Source organism: Protopterus annectens, chromosome 2.part1 (genome assembly GCF_019279795.1).
Source record: "Protopterus annectens isolate FY-2018-M chromosome 2.part1, PAN1.0, whole genome shotgun sequence".
In the NCBI taxonomy this organism is placed as follows: Eukaryota; Metazoa; Chordata; order Ceratodontiformes; family Protopteridae; genus Protopterus; species Protopterus annectens.
The window spans coordinates 1,342,663,885-1,342,690,899 of NC_056729.1; the positions used below are offsets into that span (position 1 = coordinate 1,342,663,885).

Below are 27,015 nucleotides of genomic sequence, written 5' to 3' on the forward strand. Positions count from 1 at the left end.
ATGTATCTGAATATAAGATAACATTCTGTTTATATAATCACTGGTACCCATAACCACCAGGCCCCCATCCTTGTCAGGTTTCATTATCCTAAGCTGCTTGTTCTGAATAATGTCATTCAACAAGGTTTTTTCCTCGAGGGTGAAATTATGGTGGACGACAGATCTAAAAGCATTTTTAAAAACATCCCTAGAATCAAACTCACATAATCTTTCAAATAATAAAACCATAGGGTGAGGGGGTTAGGTTAAACACATTCAGCCTCCTGATAGTAAAATTCTGTATTTCTTTCACAGTGTTAACATTTCTAAAATAAAATGCAAAATTCAATTTCTTCATAAATAATTTGAACTGTAATAAAACAGCCTCAATTTTTGCATTCCTCTCTGGAATGAAGGTCAGGCCATGCTCAAATCAATTTGCCCATGCAATATTAACATCCACCCCACCATAATTATACAGTTTAAAGTCTCCATGGTGATTGTGAACAACTGAATATGTATCAAAATGTAATTCGCCCTCTTTGCCAGTCTCCCTCTCCCTCTTTGGGGAGGGAGATGCTGATACTGTTGAGAACTTACTTCCAACTGTTGATGTTGGAATCTCTCCCTCCAGTCGATCCATCTGCAAGACTGTCTCAAAGGGTGTGCTTTTAAAGGGGCTTCTCCCCTTACTTCATCCACACTGTAACTGCCCTCATTGTTGTTAAAACCCAGGTTCCCATTATCAGCACCTCTATTATCAGGTAGATCATAAAACTGACAATGAATAGTAGGGGGAGGCATGTAAGCAATACCCTTCTCATAGTCAGTCCTATCTCTAGATAACTTTTCAGCCATCTTATTACTCATTTCAGAAATATCATGTTCAATTTTTCTCAAATTACTCATTTCAGAAATATCATGTTCAATTTTTCTCAAAAGGCCATTAATATGGCCAATTTAGAGTCAAACAATAAGTCATTATGAATACTAGCGTCCAACTTATTGATTTTAACAATTAAAACATTCATCTGCCTCTCATAGTCTCTAATTAAAACCTCAAGCAGTTCGCAGCCATGTCTGTTAAAAAGTTCAAGTAACTGACTGTGTAAAACAGAGCCCTTAATAAGTCCAGTCGGATGCTTCCAATAACAGAGCCCTTTATTAAATTTTGATACATATTCTGTTGTTCACAATCACCATGGAGACTTTAAACTGTATAATTATAGTGGGGCCAATGCTAATATTGCATGGGCAAATTTATTTGAATGTGGTCTGACCTTTGTTCCAGACAGGAATGCAAAAATTGAGGATATTTTTATTACAGTACAAATTATTTACAAAGAAACTGAATTTTGTATTTTATTTTAGAAATGTTAACACTGTAAAAGAAATACAGAAATTTACTATCAGGAGGCCAAGTCTATTTAACCCTCACCCCACCCTATGGTTTTATTATTTGAAAAATTATGTGAGTTTGATTTTAGGGATTTTTTTAAAAATGGTTTTTGATCTGTCGTCCACCATAATTTGACCCACAAGGAAAAAACCTTGTTGAATGAGATTATTCAAAATAAGCAGCTTAGGATAATGAAATCTGACAATTGCCCTCACTCCACTGTTGTACAACCTGGGAGTTAGTATATATAGTTTGCAAGGGGGTGTGGGGGGTATAGACAGGCTGCCCCCTGCAAAAAAATTGTAACTTTTGCATATTTTCAATTATTGTAGATTCACTCTAAAATGACTGCTCTTTCTTGGTTCACTCTTGTTATTTTTCAGTATTTCATGATACACTCATACACACACACACACACACACACACACACACATATATATATATATATATATATATATATATATATATATATATATATACAGTTACATATTTGCACACATATAGTCTGAATGCTAGAGGCTGAATAACCCCCACATAGAACCAGGCATAGAGCTAGACTGTGACAACAGAAGCTCTCTGAAACATTATATTTACTGTATAAAAGAGGTCATATGTCAGTTCCCCAAAGGTAGATCAGAATTAAAAAAAAAAAAAATCAGGGACTTTTAATAAGACACATGGTTGGAAAACACATACATTGTGACCAAGTAGAATGTGTCAGTTTGGAAATGGTCCACTGCCTTTGACTGTGAAGGAATCACATAAGCATAATGTCTATGCTACGTTTTTTGAGTGATACTTCCCCCCCCCCCCCAACGAGCTATATCAATCATTCAGGTGTGATTATATTATTTTCATGTATCTGTATATTTCTATTGTCTTATTGAGATTAGTATGAAAAACATAGTAGCACTTGTAATGAATTTCCACCTTTCCACTTGCTATATATGATAATGGATAACACCTCTGTGTTGACTGCAGTAGAAATTAAATAAAAAAAAATAAACACAAGTGTATTTGTGCCGTGGGCAGTGTTTATTGTTACCACTACCCACAGAGCTATCTGGTTTTCTGTCAGACAATGTGGACAAACACCCAATCCCAGTAATTTACTCCAGTTTGGAACTTTTAGACCCTAAGCTCCATCGCACCTTCAGCAAACCACAACAATAGCCACTTTAATTAGATCAGTTTAGCTTACCATTTGCATTCGTTGACTGACTTCTTTCTATAATTCTCAACCCTCTCTCTCCAAAATTTGGAACATAACACTACATGTGGCAATATGGAACAAAAGGCAAAATATGGAGCATTTACTAACAACTTCAACTAAGTTTCCTACTATTTACACAAAAATTATAAGATTATAACCTTTGACTCCCCAGGATTTCACCCACCTTAATCTGAGTACCTTTCAGTAACAATGTAACAGTAGTAGCTGAGAATTAAACAAACTATTTGTCATATACGTACACACTCAAAATACTGCCCAGGTGGATTACTTCATACATATACACACTAACAATATTTTCTAGGAGGGGTTTCTTCCTTACAATGACAGCATTCCAGATAAAACACAAAACATTTCTTTTGATGGACAGAATCAGACTGCAAATCTGAAACCAAGACTTTAGTTTCTGATCAATCTTAATTATCCAACCAACATTATATTAGCTGATAGCCAATTGGTCTCTCTCTTTTTATCAGAAGAGCAGATAGTGACAGTCACACCAAATCTGCAAGAATATTATTGAATAGAAAAACGAGACTCAAAATGTACCACAGAAAGTGGCTACACCTTCAAACTCTTGAATTATGTTACCAAAAAAAAAAAAATGTTCTTTTCTGAACAACAAAGACACAATCTGTACATTTCATTCAAAAAGAAAAAAAATACACAGGTGAAGCAATAGGATGGATTACCTATATTCCACAAAACCTTGGCTACAGATTGTTAAAAATTAAACTGATTTCCTAACTCACAGAGTTTAGTTTAAATTCATACTGACAACTTAGTTTTTTTTTGCTGACCTTATAGACAACACAAAACCCTCTGTGGAGAATAGGATTCATCATTCCAGAGATAGTTTTCACGTAATGCAGTTTACACCAATTCTGAAACTTAAATCATTTATTTTGTATTCTCTAAGGACAGTATTTAAGAATAACACATATGCTTGAATTTACTATTTTTATTGTCAGCTACAATATATATAACCCCGTTTAAATGCATACCTTTGCTGTTCTTGTCATGTGATTCAGTAAGGAATCTTTTAATACGATCTGAAGGAATGGCGAAAGAAATTCCAGCAGTAACTTTCAGTGTGTTTATTCCAATAACTTCACCATCCTGTGAAGAAAGTTTGAACCAGAATGATTGACCAAGTAACTAGTCCACAAATAAAATAATTAGCTGCAACATGTTTAAAATATGTTATTAAAGCATAAAATACAGTTGTGTGAGTATATTCACCATTAAAGTAAATAGTTCAGTAGGTTCATTTTTGCAATATTATTTATGTCATTTGAGAATTAACTAGAGATAATGCCAACACAACTCTCCACTGTTGCAGTCATATTTATGACATTTGAAAATTAGACAAAGGTAATGTCAACCCAATTTTCTAGACTACCAGAGCTCTGTGGACATTCCGGTATGGGCTGTGCCCTTCCAAGCACTGGGGCATAAGGTTGCATTCCAGATAAAACACAAAACAATTCTTTTGATCGCCAGAAAATATTTATTTGAGAAAGAAATAACTAGAAATGTTTTGTATGTCATTTTATATGCATATTTAAAGTATTGTTAAAATGTAATTTCTTAACATCATACACATGCAAATATGTTCCTTCAGTTCCCGATTATCTCCAACATAGAATGCGGAAGAGAAGCCTAAAAGATGGGGATATTTTACATATGCACTTCACTCTGTCTTATTGGTTTGACTGGTTTGTCAACAACAGAGTGAAGTGTTTGGGTAACTCATCAAAAACACTCTTTACAGAGTGTAAGTATATGAGAAACAGTTTGGTTAAGTCTCAATTAGTACAGGTAGATTGGGACTGGAGGGTGTTGAAAGGAGGAAGAGTGAGTGGTTGTGGTTACCTTAAGTACAGGATTGGGTTTTAATGCTGAAAATGTTTAGGTGGGAATGCATGTGCAAGTGTTTGTGGGATAGGGAAGGGGATACATTCTGGTGTCTGTGATCTGTGTCTGAGCGTTTGTAAAGTAAGGTAAACTGTAGGGCTGGGGTTAAGGTCAGGGGTAGAGTCAAGGTTTGCACAGTGATGCGTGAGATCACTTTAGACCAGAAAAGAGGATTCATTGCCCAGGCAAAACCTATTTCCATTATTTTTGAATTGCCTGTGGTGGGACAGCTCAGCAAAGAAGAATGAGTGCAGTGATCAGGCATGGTTCAACTGTGAGAGTGTCATTCTGAACTGAACTGTTACAGCATTTCCAAGAATGATTAATGGTGCAGTGATCAGGCATGGTTCAACTGTGAGAGTGTCATTCTGAACTGAACTGTTACAGCATTTCCGAGAATGATTAATGAACAGCACAATGTCATTTCCTTGTAGCAGTGGTTTACACTTATTGGCTACTAACTTGTTGCAGAATGATCAACATAAGTGGGAGCTGGTATATAGAATATTTGTGTAAAATCTTACCATAACCATAGATATCCTTCTTTTTTATATGCTGCAGTATTCATCAAATATGAGAGCTCACCTCCAGTTAACTCGTATGTCCAGCCAGTATACAAAAGACTACATGCTATTGCTAGCTACGTGCGATGTTGCACATCCTCTTGCATACATCGGTCATAAAATGACATTGGGTATAAAGCGGACGTCAGCACGCACCAACCTCAGAACTGAATGCCGCCAGGCACCAGCCTGAGCCTAGGTGAAAACATATCACTGGGAAAGACAGGTAAGCATCAGGGGAAGGCAGGGGGAATTAGCAATACTGCAGCATATAGAAGAGAAAGACATCTACGGTTATGGTAAGATTTTACACAACTATTCTATGTCCTTCTATTCATATGCTGCAATATTCACCACATATGGGAGAACACCAAAGCTCATACTTGGGAAAGCTGGGGAGTTGGAGGACCAGAAGCTTTTTCTACAAAGCTATGTAGACTAGCCCTAGCAAAAGCAGCCCTGGATTTGGAGATGACATTGAGTTTCTAATGTTTAGTGAAAGTATGAACAGGGGACCAGGTAATCACCTCCAGGATAGAACACGTGTCCAAGCATTTAAAGAAAGCCCCAGAGGAGGATACTGCTCTAGTGGAGTGTGCCTTCACTGTTGAAGAAAGGCTCTTACCATTGGCTGAGTAACAGAAAGAGATAGCTTTAGAAATCAAAGAAGAAATAATTTGCTTGGAAACTGGCTGACCCAGGGCTCATGGCTAGTAGGATACAAACAGGCGTTCAGATTTACGGATAGGCTTGGTTTTATCCAGGTAGTATCTGAGTTTCCTGTGCACATCCAAAGAATGCAGGATTCTCTCACTTTTAGATTGAGAGGAAGGAAAAAAGGTGGGAAGATTGATAGAGTGGTTAAGAGATAACGCTGTGGCCAACTTAAGCATAAAGGAAGGGTTGGTACACAAGGATGCCTTCTCCCTGTGGAAAACTGTGAAGGGGAGATCAGATATCAGGGTTTGCAGCTCAGAGACCCTCTTAGAAGATGCAATGGCCATCACAAAACTGTTTTCCATGTACAATGTTGCAGGGAACACAATACTGAGATCCCAAGCAGGAGAAGCTGGTTTCCTTGGTGGTCTTATATGAAGGACACCTTTGAGGATAAGTTTCACCATTAACCTTGAGGCTAAATGGGGTGACATAGGCAGAAAAGCTGAGATAGCTGAAAGATGAGCCTTCACTAAAGAGTAGGATAGACCACCTTTCATCAGTTCACACAGACAGGACAAAACCACTAGAACATCCACTAACAGTGGCTGGAGATCCTTCTTGCGACACCAGATGGAAAGCCTCTTCCATTTGGAAACATAGGATTTCCTAGTAGCTGGGTTTCTGACTTCCTGCAGAACTTGAAGCACATTTTCTGAAAATAGGGGTCTAAAGGGAATCAAAATCCTATCACTCACACAGCCAAGTTCAGAGTTGACAGCTGTGAATATATCAGGGTTCCCTTGTCCTGTGTGAGTAGGTCCATCCTGTGGGATAACGTGATGATTGCCCCTGGCTAAGTGCAGGAGAAGGGGGAACCAGTGTTGCCTTGGCCAAAAGGGAGTCATTAGCAAAATATTTGGTTGAGCCTGCTGAATCTTCAGTATGACCTTCTGGAGGAGAGGTAAGGGGGGAATGGATCCAGAAACATCCCCTTCCAAGAAAATGATAGAGCGTACACCTTCCATGCCAGGGGATGTCGAACCCTGGCACAAAATTTTGGAAGTTGTCTGTTCATGGGGGAAGCAAATAGATCTACCTGAGGTGTACCCCAATGATGGATCAGGTGCAGAAACACATCCCTGTGTAACATCCATTCATGGGACTGGGTCATCTACTTGCTTAATGTGTCTGCTACCACATTGTGAGCTGAGGGAAGGTAAACTGCCTGAAAGGAGACTTGGCTTTGAAGGGTTAAATTCCAGGCATATAGGGTTAGTCTGCATAGGATGTAAGACGTCATTCCCCCCCTGCTGGGTGACATACCACAGAACAGTGGTGTTGTCTGTTAACCACCTCAGCACACCTGGAATAATCTTGGGTTTAAAGATTTTCAAAGCAAAAATCAGAAATCTCATGTCTTTTATGTTATTTTCCTTTGCCTGTGTGACAGACCACACATTCCTGACCCTCCAATAGAGGTGCACCCCAGCCTGTGTCTGAAGTGTGTGTATAACTATAGGGATGGGAGGGGTGGCTGTAGGGAGAGACCAGGCTTTTTGGTTACCTGAAGTATCCCTCAATCCAACTCCTTTTTTATGCAAGGTAGGAGTGGAATCATGAAATCCAGGGGGTGGAAGTGTTGCATCCAAAGAGTCTTTAGAAACCACTGAATTTTCCTCATGTGCAGTTTGGCCCAGTGGAGCATCAGGATAGTAGATGCCATGAACCCCGGTATGTGTAGGAAGTCCCTGGCAGTCATAGTTTGGAGGGGAAAATGGTCTGGAAGCAAGAAGTGAGGAACAGCACCTTTTCTGTGGGTAGGGAAGCTAGCATCCTGTTTGTTTGGATCCTGCAACCCAGAAAAATGTGGTCTTATGAAGGGGTCAGGTTAGACTTTTGATAGTTTATAGTGAAGCATAGACTCTCTAGAAGGGAAATGGTAAAGGAAAGAGACTCCTGAAGTAGGTCTGGTGATTGGGCTTGGCTAAGAAGATTGTCTAAATAAGGGAAGATCTGATTTCCCTGCAGTCTGCAGAATGCTATGACAGGAGCCAAGCATTTTGTGAAGACCCTTGGTGCCATAGAGAGACCAAAGGGCAAAACACAGAACTGATAATGAGAGGAAGCAATAGAAACATGTAGAAAGTTCCTGAACTGAGGGTGAATGGGGATGTGAAGATAAGTGTCTCTGATGTCTAATGACACCATGAAAGCTTGAGGGAGAATGAGAGGAAGAAGAGCGGGCAAAGTCAGCATCCAAAAGGATGGGACTTTCAGAAAGGCGTTTAGGTGAGAAAGGTCCTGAATGGGTCTCCAGGGGCCATCCTTTCTTGGAACCTAAAATATCCTGGAGTAGAACCCTTTCCCTTGTTGAGCAGAAGGGATCTCCTGAATAGTTCCCTGAGAAAGAAGGTCCAAACTTACCTGAGGGAAGAGGGACATTTGATCCTTTGGTGGTTGTGGGAGACCTCTGAAGGAGGGATACGTTTCCCAATCCAGGAAATATCCTCCCTGGATGATGAAGAGGACCCAAGAGTCCTGGGTGATCCAATTCCAAATCACAAGAGAGAAAGAGAGAAAGACAAAGGGACAAGGGAGTGAATGGCCCTGGAGGCAGGTAGTCACATGTTACCAGGCTTAGATTGGGACTGAAAGGGTTGTGTCTGAACAGGAGTGGATGAGGTACATTTAGAAGAAGCTTGTTTCCTAGGGCCTGTCTTGCTTTTGGAAGGAGGAGGCGTGACAGGTTTCCTAATAAAGGCAGTCTTTGTTGGATAGTTCCTTTGGAACTTGGGAACAGGAGAAACTAGGATATGCTTCAGGTCCTGCAGATCCTTACCTTTCTCCTGTAAAGATTTGAATAGTTCTGCAGCCGAGCTATGAAATAAGGTTTTAGTATTCAGAGGGGCAACCATGAGTTTGGCCTTAAAGTCATCAGGCAAGGGTTGTAACCTGAGCCAAGAACATGTCCTTAAAACTGACCCAGAGGCAGCTGCCCTAGCAGAGGCATCTGGATCGTAACTGCACTTGAAGGAATACCTGTGCAGAAGAGTTGAGAATGGCAGCCAGTTTTGCCTTGGCAAGAGAATCTGGAAGCTCATAAAGGAGTTTCCCTGCATCAGAGAGGAGACCCAGAGAGTACTTTGCCATGTGAGTCTGGTAATTAATTACCCTGAAGGCCAGGGTAGAAGAAGTGTAGACCTTTTTCCCCAGTCTCTAAATAACCTTGCTGTCTTTATTAGAGGGCAGTACGGAAATAGAAGACAATAACTTGAAGGCCTAATCAGTTGAGATAGAAATGGTAGCTGGGTCTGCAGACAGAGCTTTAAACAGGAATTTGGCATTTTCAGGTACCTTGTAGAACCTGTCTGGGGACTTGGGAGCAGAGGGTTGAAAATCTGGGCACTTGGAAGTAGCAGTAAATGCATCCAGGAAGGCTGGCAGAACTGGAGGAATAGCAGAGGGTGATGGAGAATCCATCTGCAGTAGGTCATAATACCTCTTTTGAATATCTGAGACTTGGCAGCAGTCTGATTTGAAAAATTCTTTCTTTTTTTTGGATAGCTTCTCCAAAGGAAACATCCTCCAAAGAAATATGTATCATTAGATTTCTCTTCTGGGGAGGCATACTCTAGGGGTGAAGCTATCTGGGTGGAATAGGCCAATGACTCATCTTCAGAAGATTCCTCTTCATCCAAAGAGGAATCTGCAGCTGTCCTCTTGAATGCAGTGAAGGGAGAAAAGGACTACAAAGGGACAGAGGAAGGTGAAGACTGGCCCAGGGCATTGAAAAAGGCTTTGGGAAAAAGCCTGCCAGTCACGGGGGTGTTCTGGCAGAGCAGGAGCAATGTGCTCAGTCTTCACTTTTTTCTTTCTGCTAGTTTACATGTGATGGAATGTGGAAGGGCCTGATGTTGGCCTACATTTGACTATGTCAGTAAGCGCATCCTCATACACAGTGATTTGAGTGACTGCCTGAGGACCTTCAGTAAAAATTAACCATAATCCCCCTTTTTGCCAGAGTTGAATGCCTGCACTTCCCTCTTAGATGTGCTGGTAGACTCCTTTGGGGCTTCCCTTGTGGTACCTGCTGAAGTGACATTCACCGACTCCAGAACAACCTCTGAGCCTACATCAGCCTCGGGAGGGATGTTAGAGAGGGAGGGTGCAGCTGGTAGATCAGGCTGAGATTTCTTGGCCTTTTTAGTTTGTGGCTTGTCTGAAGGACCCAACATCACCTCCATCTCCTGTGCCAGGCGCTTAAGATGCTGGTTCTCCAAGTACAATTTAAGTGAAGTTAGATGGCTCCTTAGAGTTTTGGGGATGAACGATTTGCAAATATCACAGGTGGTATGGTTGTGGTCTGGGCCTAGACAGAATAAACAGAGGTCGTAGGTGTCTTTATGTGGAATCTGCCTTCCACACCGACACTTGCCCTCCTTGCTGACATGAAATCACCCTACAAAAAAGCAGTAGCAAAAGCAAGAAAATTAGAAATGAGAAAACCCCAATGGGGTAATTATCTGAAGCACGGTTAAACACTAATCTGGCGAGCGAACATCTGGAGCAAGCGATCGGACAGGCATCAGAAAAGTTCTGAGGTTGGTGCGTGTTGATGCCCGCCTTATACTCGATGTCCCTTTATGACTGACATATGTTAGAGGATGTGCAGCGTTGGACGTACCTAGCAGTAGCATGTAGTCTTTTGTATACTGGCCGACATAAAAGTTAGACAGAGGTGAACTCCCATATGTGTTGAATACTGCTGCATATGAATAGAAGGACATTTAAATATTCCTGTTGTGTCCTTAAGAATGACTGCTGTGCTGTTTTGTTCCTTATATGACTTTCCTTCTGTCAGAATGGGTGGATGGATGAATGGATTAGTAGAGGATGCTGGTGTGTGTTTGCTTGTTTGTATTTGCTGTTGTTTGAGAATGCATTTGATGTTCTTATTTGGACTACTGATTTGGATATACAAGCTTTTTGCAGTTGTTTTAGACTGCTGATGTATTTTTGAGGGCTTTTGTAGCATGGATAGCACTATAGCTGGTGTTTTTGGAAGTTTATTCATTTGCGAGGCATTGAAACCGATTAATGGACTTAGGACTTACAGATACCAATATTGCCAATATTACTGAAAAGGGAAATTTTCAGATTTTCATTTTAAGACTACATTTTACTTTTATATTTAGAATTATTGCATTTTTCTCATAGACTCATTAAATTAGCAAATCAGTTTTCAGGTTTACTGCATGGTTAAGCTGTTTTTATATATATTTTTTGTTTTTTGTGTAGTGCACTGAGTTGATGCAGATTCTCACAGTGGCCATCTTCCCACCCTAGTCCATAGACATTCTCCTCAACTCCATAGACTCCACCATTTTAAGGGCTGCCGCAAACTCTCCAGCTTCAATTCTGATGCCTTCAGTAATATACTTTCCTCCATTAACTGGTCCTTCTTATACAACCTTCCTCTTGATGAAGCCATCTCCAAATGTAATGAAATCTTCCTTAATACTTTAAACTCTCTGGCCCCTATCAGAAAAATTAGAGTAAAATCTAACTTTTCACCTTGGCTATCTCAATCTACTTGTAACCTTATGCTACAAGGAGATAGGGCCTGGAAAGTCTGGAAAAAAAAAACCTAATCTGCCAACCCATCTTCAGAGTTATAGGTAGCTCAGGAACCTTACCAAAAAACACATAGGCACTGATAAAAAACAATACTATCAAAAACCACTAAACAACCCTCACTCTAATCCTAGACAATTTTGGAACAATATCAATAAACTCCTATTTCCAGGCAAACCTGCTACACCTAGTCCCTGTCCAAACAGCTCTGACTTCGACACTGCTATTCTTCTAAACTCTTTCTTTATTGACTCTATCAAAAATCTCACTGGAAATAACAATACCAGTCTTCCCTCTACAGATCCCATTCCCTCCTCCTCTGCCTCCACCTTCTCTCTGAAACCTTACCCAGTGCATATATCAAATCACTTCTCTCTAAACTTAAACCATGTTCTCCTTCTGCTGACAATTTACCCCCACAATTTCTCAAAATCTCTGCAAACACCATCGCTTACCCTGTCTCCATACTCATCAATCGATCCACTCTTGAGAACACTGTGCCCAAAATTTAGAAGACATTTTATGTTATTTGTCTTCATAAAGGTAGAAACTCTACAAATCACCTCCAACTATCGCCCCATTGCTATCCTCTCTCCCCTCTCCAAAATAATGGAAAAATGTATACATAAACAAATCTTTGAACACCTTATACAGGGAAATCTCCTAACCCCCACACAACATGGCTTTTGGCCCCATCAAAGCTCTGCTACAGCTCTCATAACTTTCACACAGACCATTGCCAAAGCTCGTGATGAAAATAAACTGGTATCAAGCCTGTTCCTCGATTTATCCAAAGGTTTTGACACTGTCTTCCATAAGCTGCTGCTATCTGAACTTAAAAACCTTAATCTGTCACATTACACTCTACTCTGGTTCACTAGCTACCTCTCTGACAGACTTCAGTCTGTCAGATGGCTATCAGCCTCCTCCTCCTTCCTCCCTGTTCAAACTTGCATACCCCAAGGCTCCATTCTAGGGCCCCTCCTTTTTAACACCTTTACAAATGATCTTCACACTTATAGGTTCATAGGTTCATAGGTTGACACTAGGCTATCTGCCCTAGAGCATTTATAAGCCTAGCCAGAGTATGTTTGGCTTTCGCCACCCTTTTAGATTAATTGACTGTGCCTCTGTACAGAAGGTAGCCCTTTTAAGGTTTGTTTACTGTACCACTGTCAAGCAGCGACACAGAAGAGATCCCAGGGGTAAACTTACGATCTCCCATCCATTCGTCAAGATTTCTCTTGAAGAGGGTCAGTGAGGGGCTCTGACTGACATGGATTGGGATTTTGTTTCAGAGTGAGGGGAGCCTCTGGGATATGAATCTGTCCCTCCAGCATGTCCTATTTATTTCTGTGCTGAGGTTCAGGTCCCTGGAGCATGTAGCTCTAAGAGATTTAGATTTCCTGAGGTGAAGCATGTCCATTAATTCTGGGTTGGACATGGCTTTATACATCAGACACAGATCGCCTCTGAGTAGGCGGTATGCAACTGAGTAGAGCTGGAGTTTCTTTAGCCAAACTGCATAGGGCATCTGTTTGAGCCCCTTGATCCTCTTGGTGAGATACTTTTGGGGGTCTTTCTAGTTGCTTCAGGTGTGGGGTAAGGTACATCCCAAACGGGGCATTGTACTCAATTATGGGCCTGATAAGTGATGAATAGAAGGGCACAATGGCCTCTCTTGATCTAGATGTGAACCCTTTCATGATAAGGTGGGCTATATAGAAGGTCTGTCTAACCACTTTGGCAACATGATTGTCAAAGGAGAGATTGCTATCTACTTGGGTCCCCAAGTCCCTAATTACTTCTTCCGTACTTAATGGATTACTACCTATGTGGTAATTTGTGGGCACTTTCTTTTTTCTTGTCCTCAGTCTTCTCTTATCCAGTATGCAGATGATTCCACTATAATATCTTGCTCTAGTAACCTCTCCCACCTTCTAACCCTTACCCAAGAGTCACTTCTGTCTGTGGAAAAATGGATAACCAGCAATGAACTCCTACTTAAGCCTAAAAAAACAAAACTACTCCTCTTCCTCCCTAAATCTCTACAACACAGTAAAAACTCCTTCTCTGTCACATCTCTCAATAATACTACTATTACAGAAGAAACTCATACCAAACTCCTTGGTGTTGTTATCGATGACCAGTTAAAGTTTGACATCCATATACTAAAAGCCATCAAAAAAACACACCAAAAACTAGGCCTATTATATAGGAATAAAGAATACCTGACTTATGACACCAAACATTCTCTGGCTCAAGCTTTGCCACTGCCTACCCTGTTTTACGCTGCACCTATACTCACAAATCTACAATCCAACCTCTTGTACAGACTTGAATCTACCTACAATAAAATTGCCAGATTCACTGCAAATCTTCCTTACAGCTCCCAACACTGCACTGCCCTAAAAATTCTTCTATGGCTAGAAGTGCAAAAACAACTCTTACTTCCTCAGCTCCGCCTCACACACTCTATACTAGATAATCCCTCCCTCTGCCCTGCTCTCTCTATGTTAATCTCTCCCTATACCCCAAATGTTGTCTTTGAAGTACAGACCAGCATCCCCTGGAAGTCTATAAGCCCAGGAAGCAAGCCGGCAAACTACTGCATAGTCATTCTGTTGCCAACACCTGGAATAAACCTCCCCCTGACTTGACAGCTGCCACAAACAGTTGCAGTTTCAAAAAAATGCTAAAAGATCACATGCTTAAATCATGGACTTGGCCCTGCAGTAGTCCTACTTGACCCATACCTCCTCTTCTTTCATCCTCCTATAGCTCAGTTAATATTATTATTTCTGAAACTATCCCACTAATATTTATCTTCCTCCTGCAGACTTTTCTGCTAAAAATCAGCCTGTCCTCTCTCAGTCAAATCTTTATAGCTAATGTACTTCACGTATTTCATCCTATAGGTATGTGCCAACTGCTAACTGCATACTTACTGTTTACTGTATGCGATTATTTAATTCTTATGTTTATTTGCTGACTGTATACCATACAAGTTTCTTTTTATCCTTATTAATGTGATACGTATCTGTTTATGTCTTATATGTCTGGAGCTTTTCTCCTCGGGCCTCTGCTGAAAAAGGGCTTATTGCCCAGTCGGACTAACCCGGTTAACAAATGTCAAATAAATAAATAAAATAAATAAAGTTGAACTTAAGCTGTATTGGTAATTTCTGAGGGAATACTAAGGCCATAAGATATATCTTTGTAAAGCTAGGGTTTTGAATGTGTTCCTCCTTTATTTTTCTATACTATGTGACTATGGCATTGTCTGTGGTAAGTGCAGAGCTTCTAGTTTCCAAATCTATCTAAATATCTCCAGAACTAATATCATCACTGTTGTCTCTGATGTTTTTTATCCACTGATTCAGCACTTTGAGTACATAGTTGTGTGCCATCAGCATATGTCAAATGCAGTGGCAATCAGAGATTAACTGTGATGCCGTGGATGAAAAAGATCCTCACATTTACTCTGAATTGTGATGCCCACCAGGCAAAAACTGTTCGCATGCATGGAAGAATAAGACGTAATTTTTCTAGGGGTTGTGATTGTTGCTCTAGCCAGTTATTGAGGCACCAGTGGATTTTCTGCATAAAGAGTCTTGACAAAGGTACCATTAGAACAATGTCTATATTGTAACCGAGAGATGTGAGGAACTCCCCTGCTGTGAGGGTTCTCCTGTGTATCTGTTGTAATAAACACTCCCCTACGATTGTGATGTTTTTCATGAAGAAGGAAGACTCTGTTAATCGCTATGTCCAGTAATGCTCACAGAATGACTAAGACGTGCTTTGTAGTAAACTGGACTTAGGTGAGGATGGAGAAAACCACAAGTTTTGGAGACAACTGACAGTATACTGGAGCTTTTCATGCAGTTCTTTCATGAACCATGCTTGTAGATCATAGGTTCATAGGTACTTACTAGGGTAATGACCACAAGGGGCTTTTTAAGCCTAGTCATGCAACCCAAATCTCTGACGAGTGCTGGTACCTCTGCTTCACATGGATGGGGAAGAGCTTGTTCCAGAGAAGGGGTAGTCCCTGTGATACATACCTGTCTCTCCAGCAGGTCCTACTTATGTCACAGGCAAAGTTTAAGTCATTATAATGGGTAAATCTGGTGCTGTTTGCTTTGTGGATATGCAGGAGGTCCATCAGTGCAGGGTTGGACAATGCCTTGTATGCCAGGCACAGAGCTCCCCTCAATAGCCTGTAGGAGAGAGAATACAGGGGTAAGACCTTAAGGCAGTCTACATAGGACATGTTACTTACATCCTGTATTCTTTTAATGAGGAACCTCTGTGGATGTTCCAATTGTTGGATATGCCTGATTAGGTACATACCAGAGTGGGGACTGTACACAATGATAGGTGTGATGAAAGCCGAATACAGCGGAACAATGACTTCCTTGGATCTAGATGCCATAACTTTGTTTATAAGTTGCACAACATATAATTATTTCCTCATTACTGTACACAAGTTATGGTCAAAGGCTGTCTATGTGTATCCCCAAGTCCCTGACTACTGGGTCAACTCTTAGGAGTGTGTTATCAATATGATAGTTACCAGGCAGGGATGACTTCCTGAAGGATACTATTATTTATTTCTTGGCATTTAATTTTAGTCCATGTCTCTGACACCGGTTGTTTGTCTGTGTCAGCCCTTCCTGGAGAGCATCTGTGTCACTTGGGGACTGAATGACAACTTCTAATTTGCAATCATCTGCAAATTTAATCATCCAGAGGCCATTGACATTGGCCTTGACTTCAGAGAAGTAAATGACAAAAAGGAGAGGTTCCAGGACCGGTTCCAGATGGACCTCAGTTGTGACTGGCCTCCTTCTAGAGGTGGACTCCCCATTTCTAACTTCCTGGGTCCAGTCTGTGAGCCAACTGGCTGGGTGATATAGTTTGTACCTAACCTCTTGAGTTCATCAACAATGCCGGAGTGGAGTATTGTGCCAAATCATTCAAGTTTAGTTGTATGAGAATGCTCTGGGTTGTTTGGAAAGCAACTATCAGGGTCAAGCTTTTCACAAAGACCCTCAGAGCAGTAGACTGCTTAAAGTATAAGAAGATACAGTAGGAATAGCAATCCCCTCTGGTGAGCATGAGGCACCTGTGAAGTCTTCGGTGGTCCTTGCATATCAGTACATATAAGTAGTAGGCATCCTTGAGATCCAGTGTGATCACAGATGCTACAAAAATTAGTATGGACGGGAGGGACTGCAGGGTATGCATTTTGAGCTTCATGACATTTTGGAAGAAATTTAATCTTGAAAGATACAAAGTAGCCTGGAAGCTATTATACAGGAATATGTAAATGTGCTTTTAACAAGCTTCTTCTAGTAATTCAGAGTTTCACTCTCTCAACCTTCATTTGTCTAGTAAAGGTAAGAGATTGGGGACAGAGGGAGAGAACTTACCCTTTTTATTTCATTACCATCTCTCTCTGCTCTTGGTTTTCCTTTTTCTATCCAGTTTTCTGATTTTTTTTTTCCTTTGTGAGGGACAGTTAAAAAGGGAATCCTTATCTATGATTACATTAAATGCCTGCCCTTTTTCATTATTAGGATGGAGCATCATTTTGAGACTGAGGCGAAAGCATTAATGAAGAAATTTTAGCTAAATATTTTACCGAGCATTTTTAGTTGAAAAGAATTTTGAAAAGATTAAAGTAGGGAGAAGCTTACATTACAGACCTGTTAGATGTCAGGAGACCCAAAATAAAAACTGCAGTAATTTCAGTGCAACAAATACTGAATTATTCTGTAGATATGCAAGCAATTAAAAAGGCGTTCAAACATAACTGGAGGATATAGAATGGATTCCCTAACATTGTTAATAAGATTTGTAGATAAGCAACATATTGTACATAGATGGAATGAGAACCCTAAGGATATTTTCCAGATCTAATAACCACAAGCAAAATGCAGTGGCAGCAGGAAACCAAAACTATTTTTTGTGTCTTTTGGCTTTTCCCGGTTAGGGGTTGCCACAGTGGAACTCTGGTCCACTAATGATTGGCAGTTGATTTTTACGTACCAGCTTGCCAGGCCTGATGCACAACCTTCAACGAAGGTACACCCATTCACGCATGTCTCCATGCAGAAGACGCTCTAACTGAGAATCGAACCGGACAGCGTCTTACTGTGAGGCGACAAAGCTACCGCAGCACCACCACCGTGGGTAGAAAACCAAAACTAATAATCCAAACAATTCCCTCTGCACTTTACTGTGGATTTAGTACAGCTGGACTTCTTTATATATTTTCCGGGTCAAAAGGAAGAGTTTGAGTGTCAATTCTTTGAATTCATACAATAGCAAAGTATGAAGCTCTTACAATCCTTTAGGTAGAAAAACAATGAATTATACAGTATTTGTTCAGCATTTATATTTGACTCAAAATAACAAGCTCTTCTAAAAAGTCCTAAGTACTTTCACTAACACTGATAAAGTGTGTTGAGTATAATATTGAAATATAAAAAATATACAAGTTTCAGAATAGATTTTCTCTAGTAGAATTATTTCACACATTAAAACTAACAAAATGGATTTTTGCATTTCAGATCAGAAGCATATTTACGGCAACTGTATACTGTAAGTTAGGTAAGGCTCATAGTAGTGTTTTGTTCTGAAACAAAGGAATGAACATTTTCTGTTTTCTGTTCCTTACCAGCCTTGTTTGTGAACTATATGGATGAAGTCATGAGAAAGTGCAGAGTACTGGGAAGGAATTTTTCCAGAATATTACATCATGTGCAGAAAGGCTGTAACTGTGTGTTAGTCTTGTTAGTCTATATTAGACTTCACTCAGTGCTGCTAATTTATTCTGACAGCAATAATAGCTTTGCTTCAATCTGCTTTTAGTGTCGTAGTGTCTTTATACTAATGACAAACAGTAATAATACAGAAACCTTATAACACAGGAAGTGGAAGCTGCACTTGCCTGAATTACGACACTTAAATTCAAAATATACAATGCCTACATCATTCTACTTTCAGCCCAGGTGGGGGTCTCCCATGAGCTAGTTCTACTTCAGAAAGGCTACAAATTATGATATTCATCTATCATTTACCAGAAGTGATAAATCTTCTGAGAGCATTGCCAAAGCTCTGTCACATACCTCTCCACCTCTAAGTGCAAGAATTCTGGATAAAGCTAGAAATAATGGACCAAAGCCCAAAATCAGGGAGAGATTTTATGTATTGTTCTTATAAGTTTAGAAAGTTACTAGAATAACAGGTTTTGCAGTAGCATGCGTTTTCTGAAGTACATAAGATGTCTCAAATTAAAATACTGTCATTATAGTATATGCAGATGGACAATGGCTGTGATACATTGACAATATTTGGGGAGGGGTGCAGGGGGGCTTGCCCCCTGCAAAATGTTAGCTGAAATGACTGGAAGGTAAGGTACACTGGGTAATGTCGAATATGGATGTGTCAACATAGGTTCATAGGTGTGTACTAGGCTAATGGCCCTGGGGCCTTTACAAGCCTAGCCCATAGGATTACCCTGGCATTGTGCCACCCAACCTTAGTTCCTAGTACCTATGTAGAGCCACTGGAGTTATCCCCAGGGTGAATTTTCTATTTCAGATCCACTCATCAGGATTTCTCTTGAAGAGGGCCAGTGAGGCACTCCACTTGACATGTATGGGAAGTCTGTTCCATAGCATGGGCAGTCTCTGGGTTATGAACCTGTCCCACCAGCATGTTCTGTTGATTGTGGTAATGAGGTTGAGGTCTGTGGAGTGTGTGGTGCGGAGGGATTGGGATTTCTTTAGATGTAGGATTTCTAACCGAACTGGGACAGACATGGCTTTGTAAGTCAAGCAGAGATAGCCTCTTAGTAGACAATAGGAGCCAGAGAACATTACTGCTTTCATTATTTTGATTAGACAATGTTTTAATTTTCAGTGTTATTTTTCAAGTAATTGATTACTTGACTGAATGCATTTCAGAATTTGGACAGTAAATACACACACACATATATATATATATATATATATATATGTGTGTGTGTGTGTGTGTGTGTGTGTGTGTGTGTGTAAGTGAGTACGTAACTAAATATCTTAGACATTTCATCAATAAATTTATTTCAAGGGGAATGTTTAGCTGGAAAAAAAGAAAAAAACAAAACATGCTTTTGCATGAGAGCAAACACCACTGAACCCATCTAAAGCCCCTGCAAATTAAATATACCAACTCCAAGATCACACAAGAAGGGGGAAAAGGAGTACCTTCCTTAACACCGACACTCAATCATTTCACACAGAAGTACTGCCACTACAGTGATAAAATCAGAATTGCCCAAATAATTCGATGTTCACTGTTCTGACAAATGTAGTAGGCCGAAACCTATCTATATAAACACACATGCATAAGTACACACACAGACACACACGGCTGTTCTACCTCTACTGAATTTTCAGATATGCTATGGCATATTTGCCAATTATCTGCATCATTTTAAGATGATAGTGTGCAAATGTTATATAAGTAAGTTGGGTAAACATCTTACTCATAATCAATTAGCGATGCCAGCTTAAGGTATAGTGTACCCAAACACTTCAGTGCAGCCTTGAAATTACTCTTCCATAGACATTAGAACTGACACTGCTATTAAGAAATAATTGGACATGGGACTATCTTAGACATGATCATTTTATTTAAGAACATTTGGTATATGGTATGTAGGATGCCCTTTTCTTGTGCACATTATTTCAGTTACCTGCTCTACCAGGACATGTCAGAAAGAGCTACCCTGGATATGAGATGTTAATTTATTCTGCTCGAGGCATCACAGGTAAGTAATACAGATTACAGACATGACATTTACTTTACTGAGAAGAATGATGATGAGCTGAGCCATGATGTGTTTCCATCTTCTTTGTTCACTCCTACGTATATATTGGAGTAATATTTGATCCACCTGTACCACACCATACTGATGTTGATCTTTCAGTTAAGAACATCTTTGCTTAATTAAAATATTGCATAAAAATGATAGCATTATTAATTAGTGACACTTGTTTTGTTCTAGCTGAAGGCATCTAACTCCAAAATTAGAATACCCTCTTTCACTTATAGCATTATGCAATGAAACAAATGAAAAAAGCCCATTCTAAATAAGACATTTAAGTTCACTGACCCATCTGATTCTAAACAACATCAGTTCACTTGTCTCAGAAATACTGTCTGCTTTCAATTTCCAGAAATGAGTAGCATACATTTCCACACCTTGATATGTATAGCATTTGTTATCTGAATGTTTGTCCTCCGCCTGTCCAACAAATTCTGTTCATCTACATTTCATTATCTCTTGAGATCACAACAAGGGACAAGATTCCTTTTTAGGGCCATGCATTATACAACCTACTATACTGGGACCGCAGGAGCTAAAATATCAGTGTTTTAAACTATCTCCCAGCAGATATCAGAAATTCTTACTTTAGAAATGTATTAGTTTTACATTTAGCATTAATGTTGTCCTATAAATACTACAGAGATAAAGACTACATAGTTGTCATATTTACTTTAATGTTAAAGTGTAATTTTGCTTTCTGTATGATTGAAACTTTTCTAGAAATGCAAACAATGACGTCCTTGTCGTGCTTCTCTACAGAGTCTGCATGTTTGGCTTGGGGTTGGCAGAAAGCAGTCCTATTTTGGGGTTAGGGTTAAGATAAGGGGTTAGACGTTGGGGATTGCCATAATGATTAAGGTGTTTACCTTAAAGACAGACAGAAGGTGCAGGGTTTGATTCTCAAAAGAGGATAATTGGCTTGCCTTAAAATGGCTCATATGGGCAGTTACTAGTATGATCTTATAAACCCTATGAACTTATGAACCTTGTTTGCCTACCCAGTTAGCAATTAATTAATAAATTACATGTTCAGCTATGAAATGATGGAGGAGGAAGGCAGAGAGTGACTATGTACCACTTTTGTAACACTGTACTAAAGATGTCTTAACACATGTTATAACTACTGAAGTAGTCACACAAAACTTAGAGAGGAGGCCTCCTAATGACATCTGGGAGTCATGATCATCATTAACCTATGACTTTTACAGATCACAGAACTTAGAGAGGAGGCCTCCTAATCACATCTGGGAGTCACGATCATCATTAATCTATGGCTTTTACAGATCACAGAACTTAGAGAGGAGGCCTCCTAATGACATCTGGGAGTCATGATCATCATTAATCTATGGCTTTTACAGATCACAGAACTTAAGAGAGGAGACCTCCTAATGACATCTGGGAGTCATGATCATCATTAATATATGGCTTTTACAGATCAAAGGTATTAGAAGATGAGTAATGCTTTTTGCATAGATAGTAAGGAGATCTTTAGCCTCAACAGAAAAGCACCTTTTGAATTCTACTTGAATTTTCAGCATTTGCTTGCCAACAGAATTCTTAAATGTTTATTTTAAATTCATGACAAGTAACTCCATTTTGTGCCTTACTAAAATCCTCCCATTCTTTAGATATTCCAACAAGATCGACTGAAATCCACAGAACCACCACAGCAGCAAAGGATAAAAACGTGTTAATTTATTAAAAGAGTAATGCTTTCATGCTACTATGAGCATTTCTTCAGACCATTATGAATTACAACAAAATCATACTCCATTATATATTATAATACTCTATTCAAACAACCTATAACAAAACAGTTTCAATGAACTCATTTAAATAGCTTCCGTCCCTTCAATCTTTATTTCTGTCAGCTATGTTGTAGTTTCTATGTAGGGAAAACAGTAAGGAAGTTGAGAGAGAGAATCAGGGAAAACTTGTAGGTGATTAGAAATAAAGATTTATAGAATGCATTAGCTAATCATATACATAAACTAGGAGATTCACATGTTTTTAAGTTTAGGCTGTTGGATCAAGTGAAACAAAGTGCTAGGTTGGGAGACATCAAGTAATTGTTTAGACCTCAATAATGTGTTAGAACAGAGAGAGACAAAATGGATAGTGAGATTACAGGGTGATGTGCATTCAGGGTTAAATGGGTACGTCCCTTTAAAACCCATTCTGAATGATCTAAATCAGAATCTGGCAGCCAAAACATGATAAATGTCTTCAGAATGAAGTTATCTAACAACCCATACCCATTGCACTTTAGAAAGTATTTATGTACCACAACTGTTTATGTTGTAAGAGTGAAGTTGATAATACCTCAGTGCCAGGTACAATAAATACCCTTGCAGTTGCAGATCACAAAGTTACATATGTCATAACTGTCAGACTATACTCTTAGTGTAATGAATCCCAAAAGGGAGTCTTGTAAAATATCACTGCCAACCATACTAACCCTTAACTGACATACTCTCAGCCACCTAACTAAATGTAGTCTGGTATCTTGAGGAAAGGTATGCATCAATAATGTTGTTTTTGCATAGCCTGCTGCATACCGTGCATCTCCCAAAGCAGTTTTGTAACAGAATACATGGTTAAGTTGACGTGTTTATTTGTTCTAGGAAATGAAGATCTCTCTAAGATCAGAAGCAAATTTAGAGCTGAATGTCATTTCAGCAGTTTAAAAAAGGGTTGGATTTGCATAGTGTTAATAATAACTGGTCTCATTGTTAAAATACTCTAGGAAATAACAGCAAAGTGACTGCTTGAATTGTCTACAACATTCGTTTTCAGTAATTATTATTGTAGCCAGAGAGTTGCAATTTACAAGCTGAAAATATTAGCATTCCATACATTTTGATCAACTCTCAAAAGGCTCTTTTACACAACCAGTATGATCAGGAAATGGCCTCCATCTGTAGTAAATGATCCATTCTGTAGACTGTAGCCACACATTAGAAATCTTCTGGGAAGGTCATAAAGTCAAGCAGAATGACATAGGTAAATCTTGGGTTATGCTGATCCTGAATTAGCATGCAGTTCACTATTTCACACAAATGCAATCTACATCCTGATATATTTTCTCTGAGTAAAATCTGCTTAACTCATTCACTTCAATGGAGCTCTGCTGGTTTATATTCTTAAATTCCAATGACTGCATCCTTGGCTTTTTGACAAAATCAAGTTATGTCCTCACATTCCAACCAAATATTCGTATATCTGAAGCCATAAACTGTTACTGGAGAAATGTTGCTGGCAAGCTGTTAAACAAAAACAGATCTTTATAGTAGTACTCATTAGATTCTTGGTCGTGAACTGGATTTTTATTTCATAACAAGTGCAGTAAATATTAATTTTGTACTATTTTGTAAACTGAAAATATCTCAGTAAGCACTCAATCTACATACATTCTGTCAGCAACATTTTGCTTGTACAGCTGTGAGCTTTCATAAGGGGCTAGCTTTGCAATTCTGCCTGGATTAATTGGCTGTTGAGAGATTTAGGACAATACTAAAACAATGAGTAAAAAAGTCACACAGAAAAAAACAACAGAAAAATCTAGCAAGGGTAGACCTTCCACTGTGTAATACCTTAAACCTCTTGTATTAGAGGCAACATGGGATACATGCAAATGACCCTTTAAGAACATCAGATGTTTCAGCTATATGGCAATTCTGAATGTTCATGACATTTTTTAAGTCTATTAATGCACAAATTCAGACCAATGAAACTAAACCCCACTAGCTGTGCACATGCAACCTTCTTACGGCATCTTCAGCACAACATAAGTGGAATGTTTGGCTAACTTTTAGAGACAAAGGGTTGTCGTACCCAGCTGATATCCATATTCATTAGGGTGTCTGCAAGGGTCTATATTATATAGACAAACAATTAAAATCTCGACTTACCTTTTATCGAACCGTATATGTTGAAGTTGCACATCACTGAATGGTCAAATCATCAATTTCTTTCTAAGAGAAAGAAATTGGTAGCCCAACCACGCACACCACATTACAACAAACACTATGAAAGTGGGGGACTTTGGCCCCCCCACACCACCCAATGTGGGGGCTGTGCACCCCTCAACTAAATATACTAACTCCGAGATCGCACTACAGTCAGGAAAAGAACAGATTTAAAAGAACGGCCAATCGATTTCTTTCCCTTATAAAGAAATTGAGGATTTGGCCGCTCGATGATGTGCAGCTTTAACAAATATGGGTCGATGAAAGGTAAGTCGAGATTTTAATTGTTCGTCTATATAATATAGACCCGTCAGCAAAATATCCCAACTAACAAACAAAAACAATGTGTAAAAAGGTCATACAGAAAAAACAATCAGTAAAAGCAAAAGAAAAATCTAGCAAGGGTAGACTCTCCACTGTGTGATTCCTTAAACCTCTTGTATTAGAGGCAACATGGGATATATGCAAATGACCCTTTAAGGACATCAGGTGTTTTGGCTATATGATTATTCTGAATGTCCATGACTTTTTTTCTTTTTAAGTGTATTAATGGACAAATTCAGGTCAATAAAGCCAAACCGCACTAGTTGTGGACATGCATGTTTAAACCTTCTTATGGCATCTTTAGTACAGTATAAGTGGAATGTTTGGCTAACCTTTAGAAATACAGGGTTGTCATACTCAGCAGATATCCATAATCATTAGGGTGTCTGCAAAATATCTCAGACACCCTAATAATTTTGGATATCAGTTGGGTATGAAAACCTTGTGTTTCTAAAGGTTAGCCAAACATTCCACTTATGCTGTTTAAATAAATAATATATGAAAAACATTTAATATCTCTTTAGCAACACCACACACAGCTCAAATATCAGTGCATTTTTGTTGCACATTATGTAATGTTTAAGTTGAAATCTTTCAGCAGTTTGTGTGTTAGCTTTGTTTTGGAATTATTCTGCAAATATGATGAATGGGCGGCCACGGTGGTGCAGCGGTTAGCATTGCCGCCTCACAGCAAGAGGTTCTCCGGTTCGATTCTCGGCTGGGGTGCCTTCTGTGCAGAGTCTGCATGCCCTCCCTGTGGTCATGTGGGTTTCCTCCGGGTGCTCCGGTTTCCTCCCACATCCCAAAGACATGCTGTAGGTGGATTGGACACTCTAAATTGGCCCGAGGTGTGAGTGTGTGAGTGGGTGTGCCTTCTGTGGAAGGTTGGGCGCCGGGCTGGCAACTCCACACTGTAAAACTCCACTGCCAATCATGAGCAGACAGATGATCCGCTGTGGCGACCCCTAACTGGGAAAAGCCGAAAGAAGAAGAAGAAGATGCAAATATGAGGAATAATGTCATCAGAAACTGCTACAATGACATGATTGTAGGAGATAAGCTTAAAAAAATTGAGAGAGTGTAGAGGTGGAACATAATGAGTAGCCTTAAATTATACAGTCGAGAAGTAAGCTTGAGTAGCATGCAGTCGCAATTTGCAAGGTTAGCATCCACTCACATAGTGTAAATGATTGAAAGAAACATGTTGTACAATGGTACAATGACTTGCATTATACATTATGCAGTAAATGCAAATGATTGTTTAACGAGATGGAAATGAAACTCCATAACCAAATGAGTCAACACTGAGATGTAAATGCAGGCAAGGAAAACAGTGACATGTTTAAGAGTTGCATCTTCAGCTCTTTGTACATTCTAGTGTGCAACTTTACAAAGACAGCTGACATGCATGACATTTAAGCAGTGCAGACAAAAAAAAGGTAGGAGTAGCAGCAGTCATTGATTAGCAGCACTCATCTGTACCTACCACCATGTGACCTAGCCTAGGTGTACATCATGGTAGACTGCAGCAATTATGAAGCTATAGGCAGCAGATTACACATCAGTTTGACAGGTCAACAAATAATTGGCAACACAATGTAGACTGGGATATAATAAGGAATCTGTTAGATGTGTATCACCCACATGTTGAATCAATGGGATGGTCTTCCCATGAATGTGAAGACCAGGATATATGTAGAACTCTCTCCATGAGTTACTGGGACTTTTCAGTGACATATAAGGAACTCATTATGTATATCATAGGTATCTGCTTTGTGGATGCTGAACACGTTTCTCAATATTTTACTTCAGCATGTAGGTTCATAGGTTCATAGGTTCATAGGTTCATACTAGGCTATCTGCCCGAGGGCATTTACAAGCCTAGCCCATCGTTTTGCGGCTAACGCCACCCCTTTAGTATGGGGAACTATACCCATTATTTTGCTGTGCCTCTGTCGAGCAGTGACACTGAGGTAATCCCTGGGGTATATCTGTGATCTCCCATCCATTGGTCAAGATTTCTCTTGAACAAGGCCAGCGAGGTGCTCTGCCTCACATGTACCGGGATTTTGTTCCACAGCATAGGGAGTCTTTGGGTGATGATAGGGCAGTATATATGGTTTTCCACTACAGCAGAGGAGTGTGCCATCATTATGCATGGTTCTTCTGATATTCCATTTCTCCTTAATGTACTGCGTAGCATAGTTTGTTCAAATGTGGCAAGTACATAAACATAAAAGGCTACCATTGCCTGAGCTGTTATCTAGTGTGCAAGTGCAGAGGGGATTATTACCAAACTGTGTGCATAGCATACTGATATTTCTCATGAGTCACATATTTGGCACACATCACTTGTATCATCTCTGAAGATCAATATGTGTGCATGTACTTTAAGAAGCTATCCAAGGGCTTGCACAAGTATATAAATAATCAGCATGTGCAAGTTTGACTGTCAT

General features: G+C 39.6%; 1 protein-coding gene across 1 annotated transcript in view; it reads right to left on the minus strand.

Annotated features, from left to right (window-relative positions):
* Window positions 1–27,015, minus strand: part of HTRA3 (HtrA serine peptidase 3) — a 700,273-nt gene that overhangs the window by 247,594 nt on the left and 425,664 nt on the right. Inside the window, exon 6 of the mRNA XM_044062803.1 lies at window positions 3,614–3,728. Within this exon, the coding sequence (XP_043918738.1) occupies window positions 3,614–3,728 (115 nt within the window). The remainder of the gene's footprint in view (window positions 1–3,613; window positions 3,729–27,015) is intronic.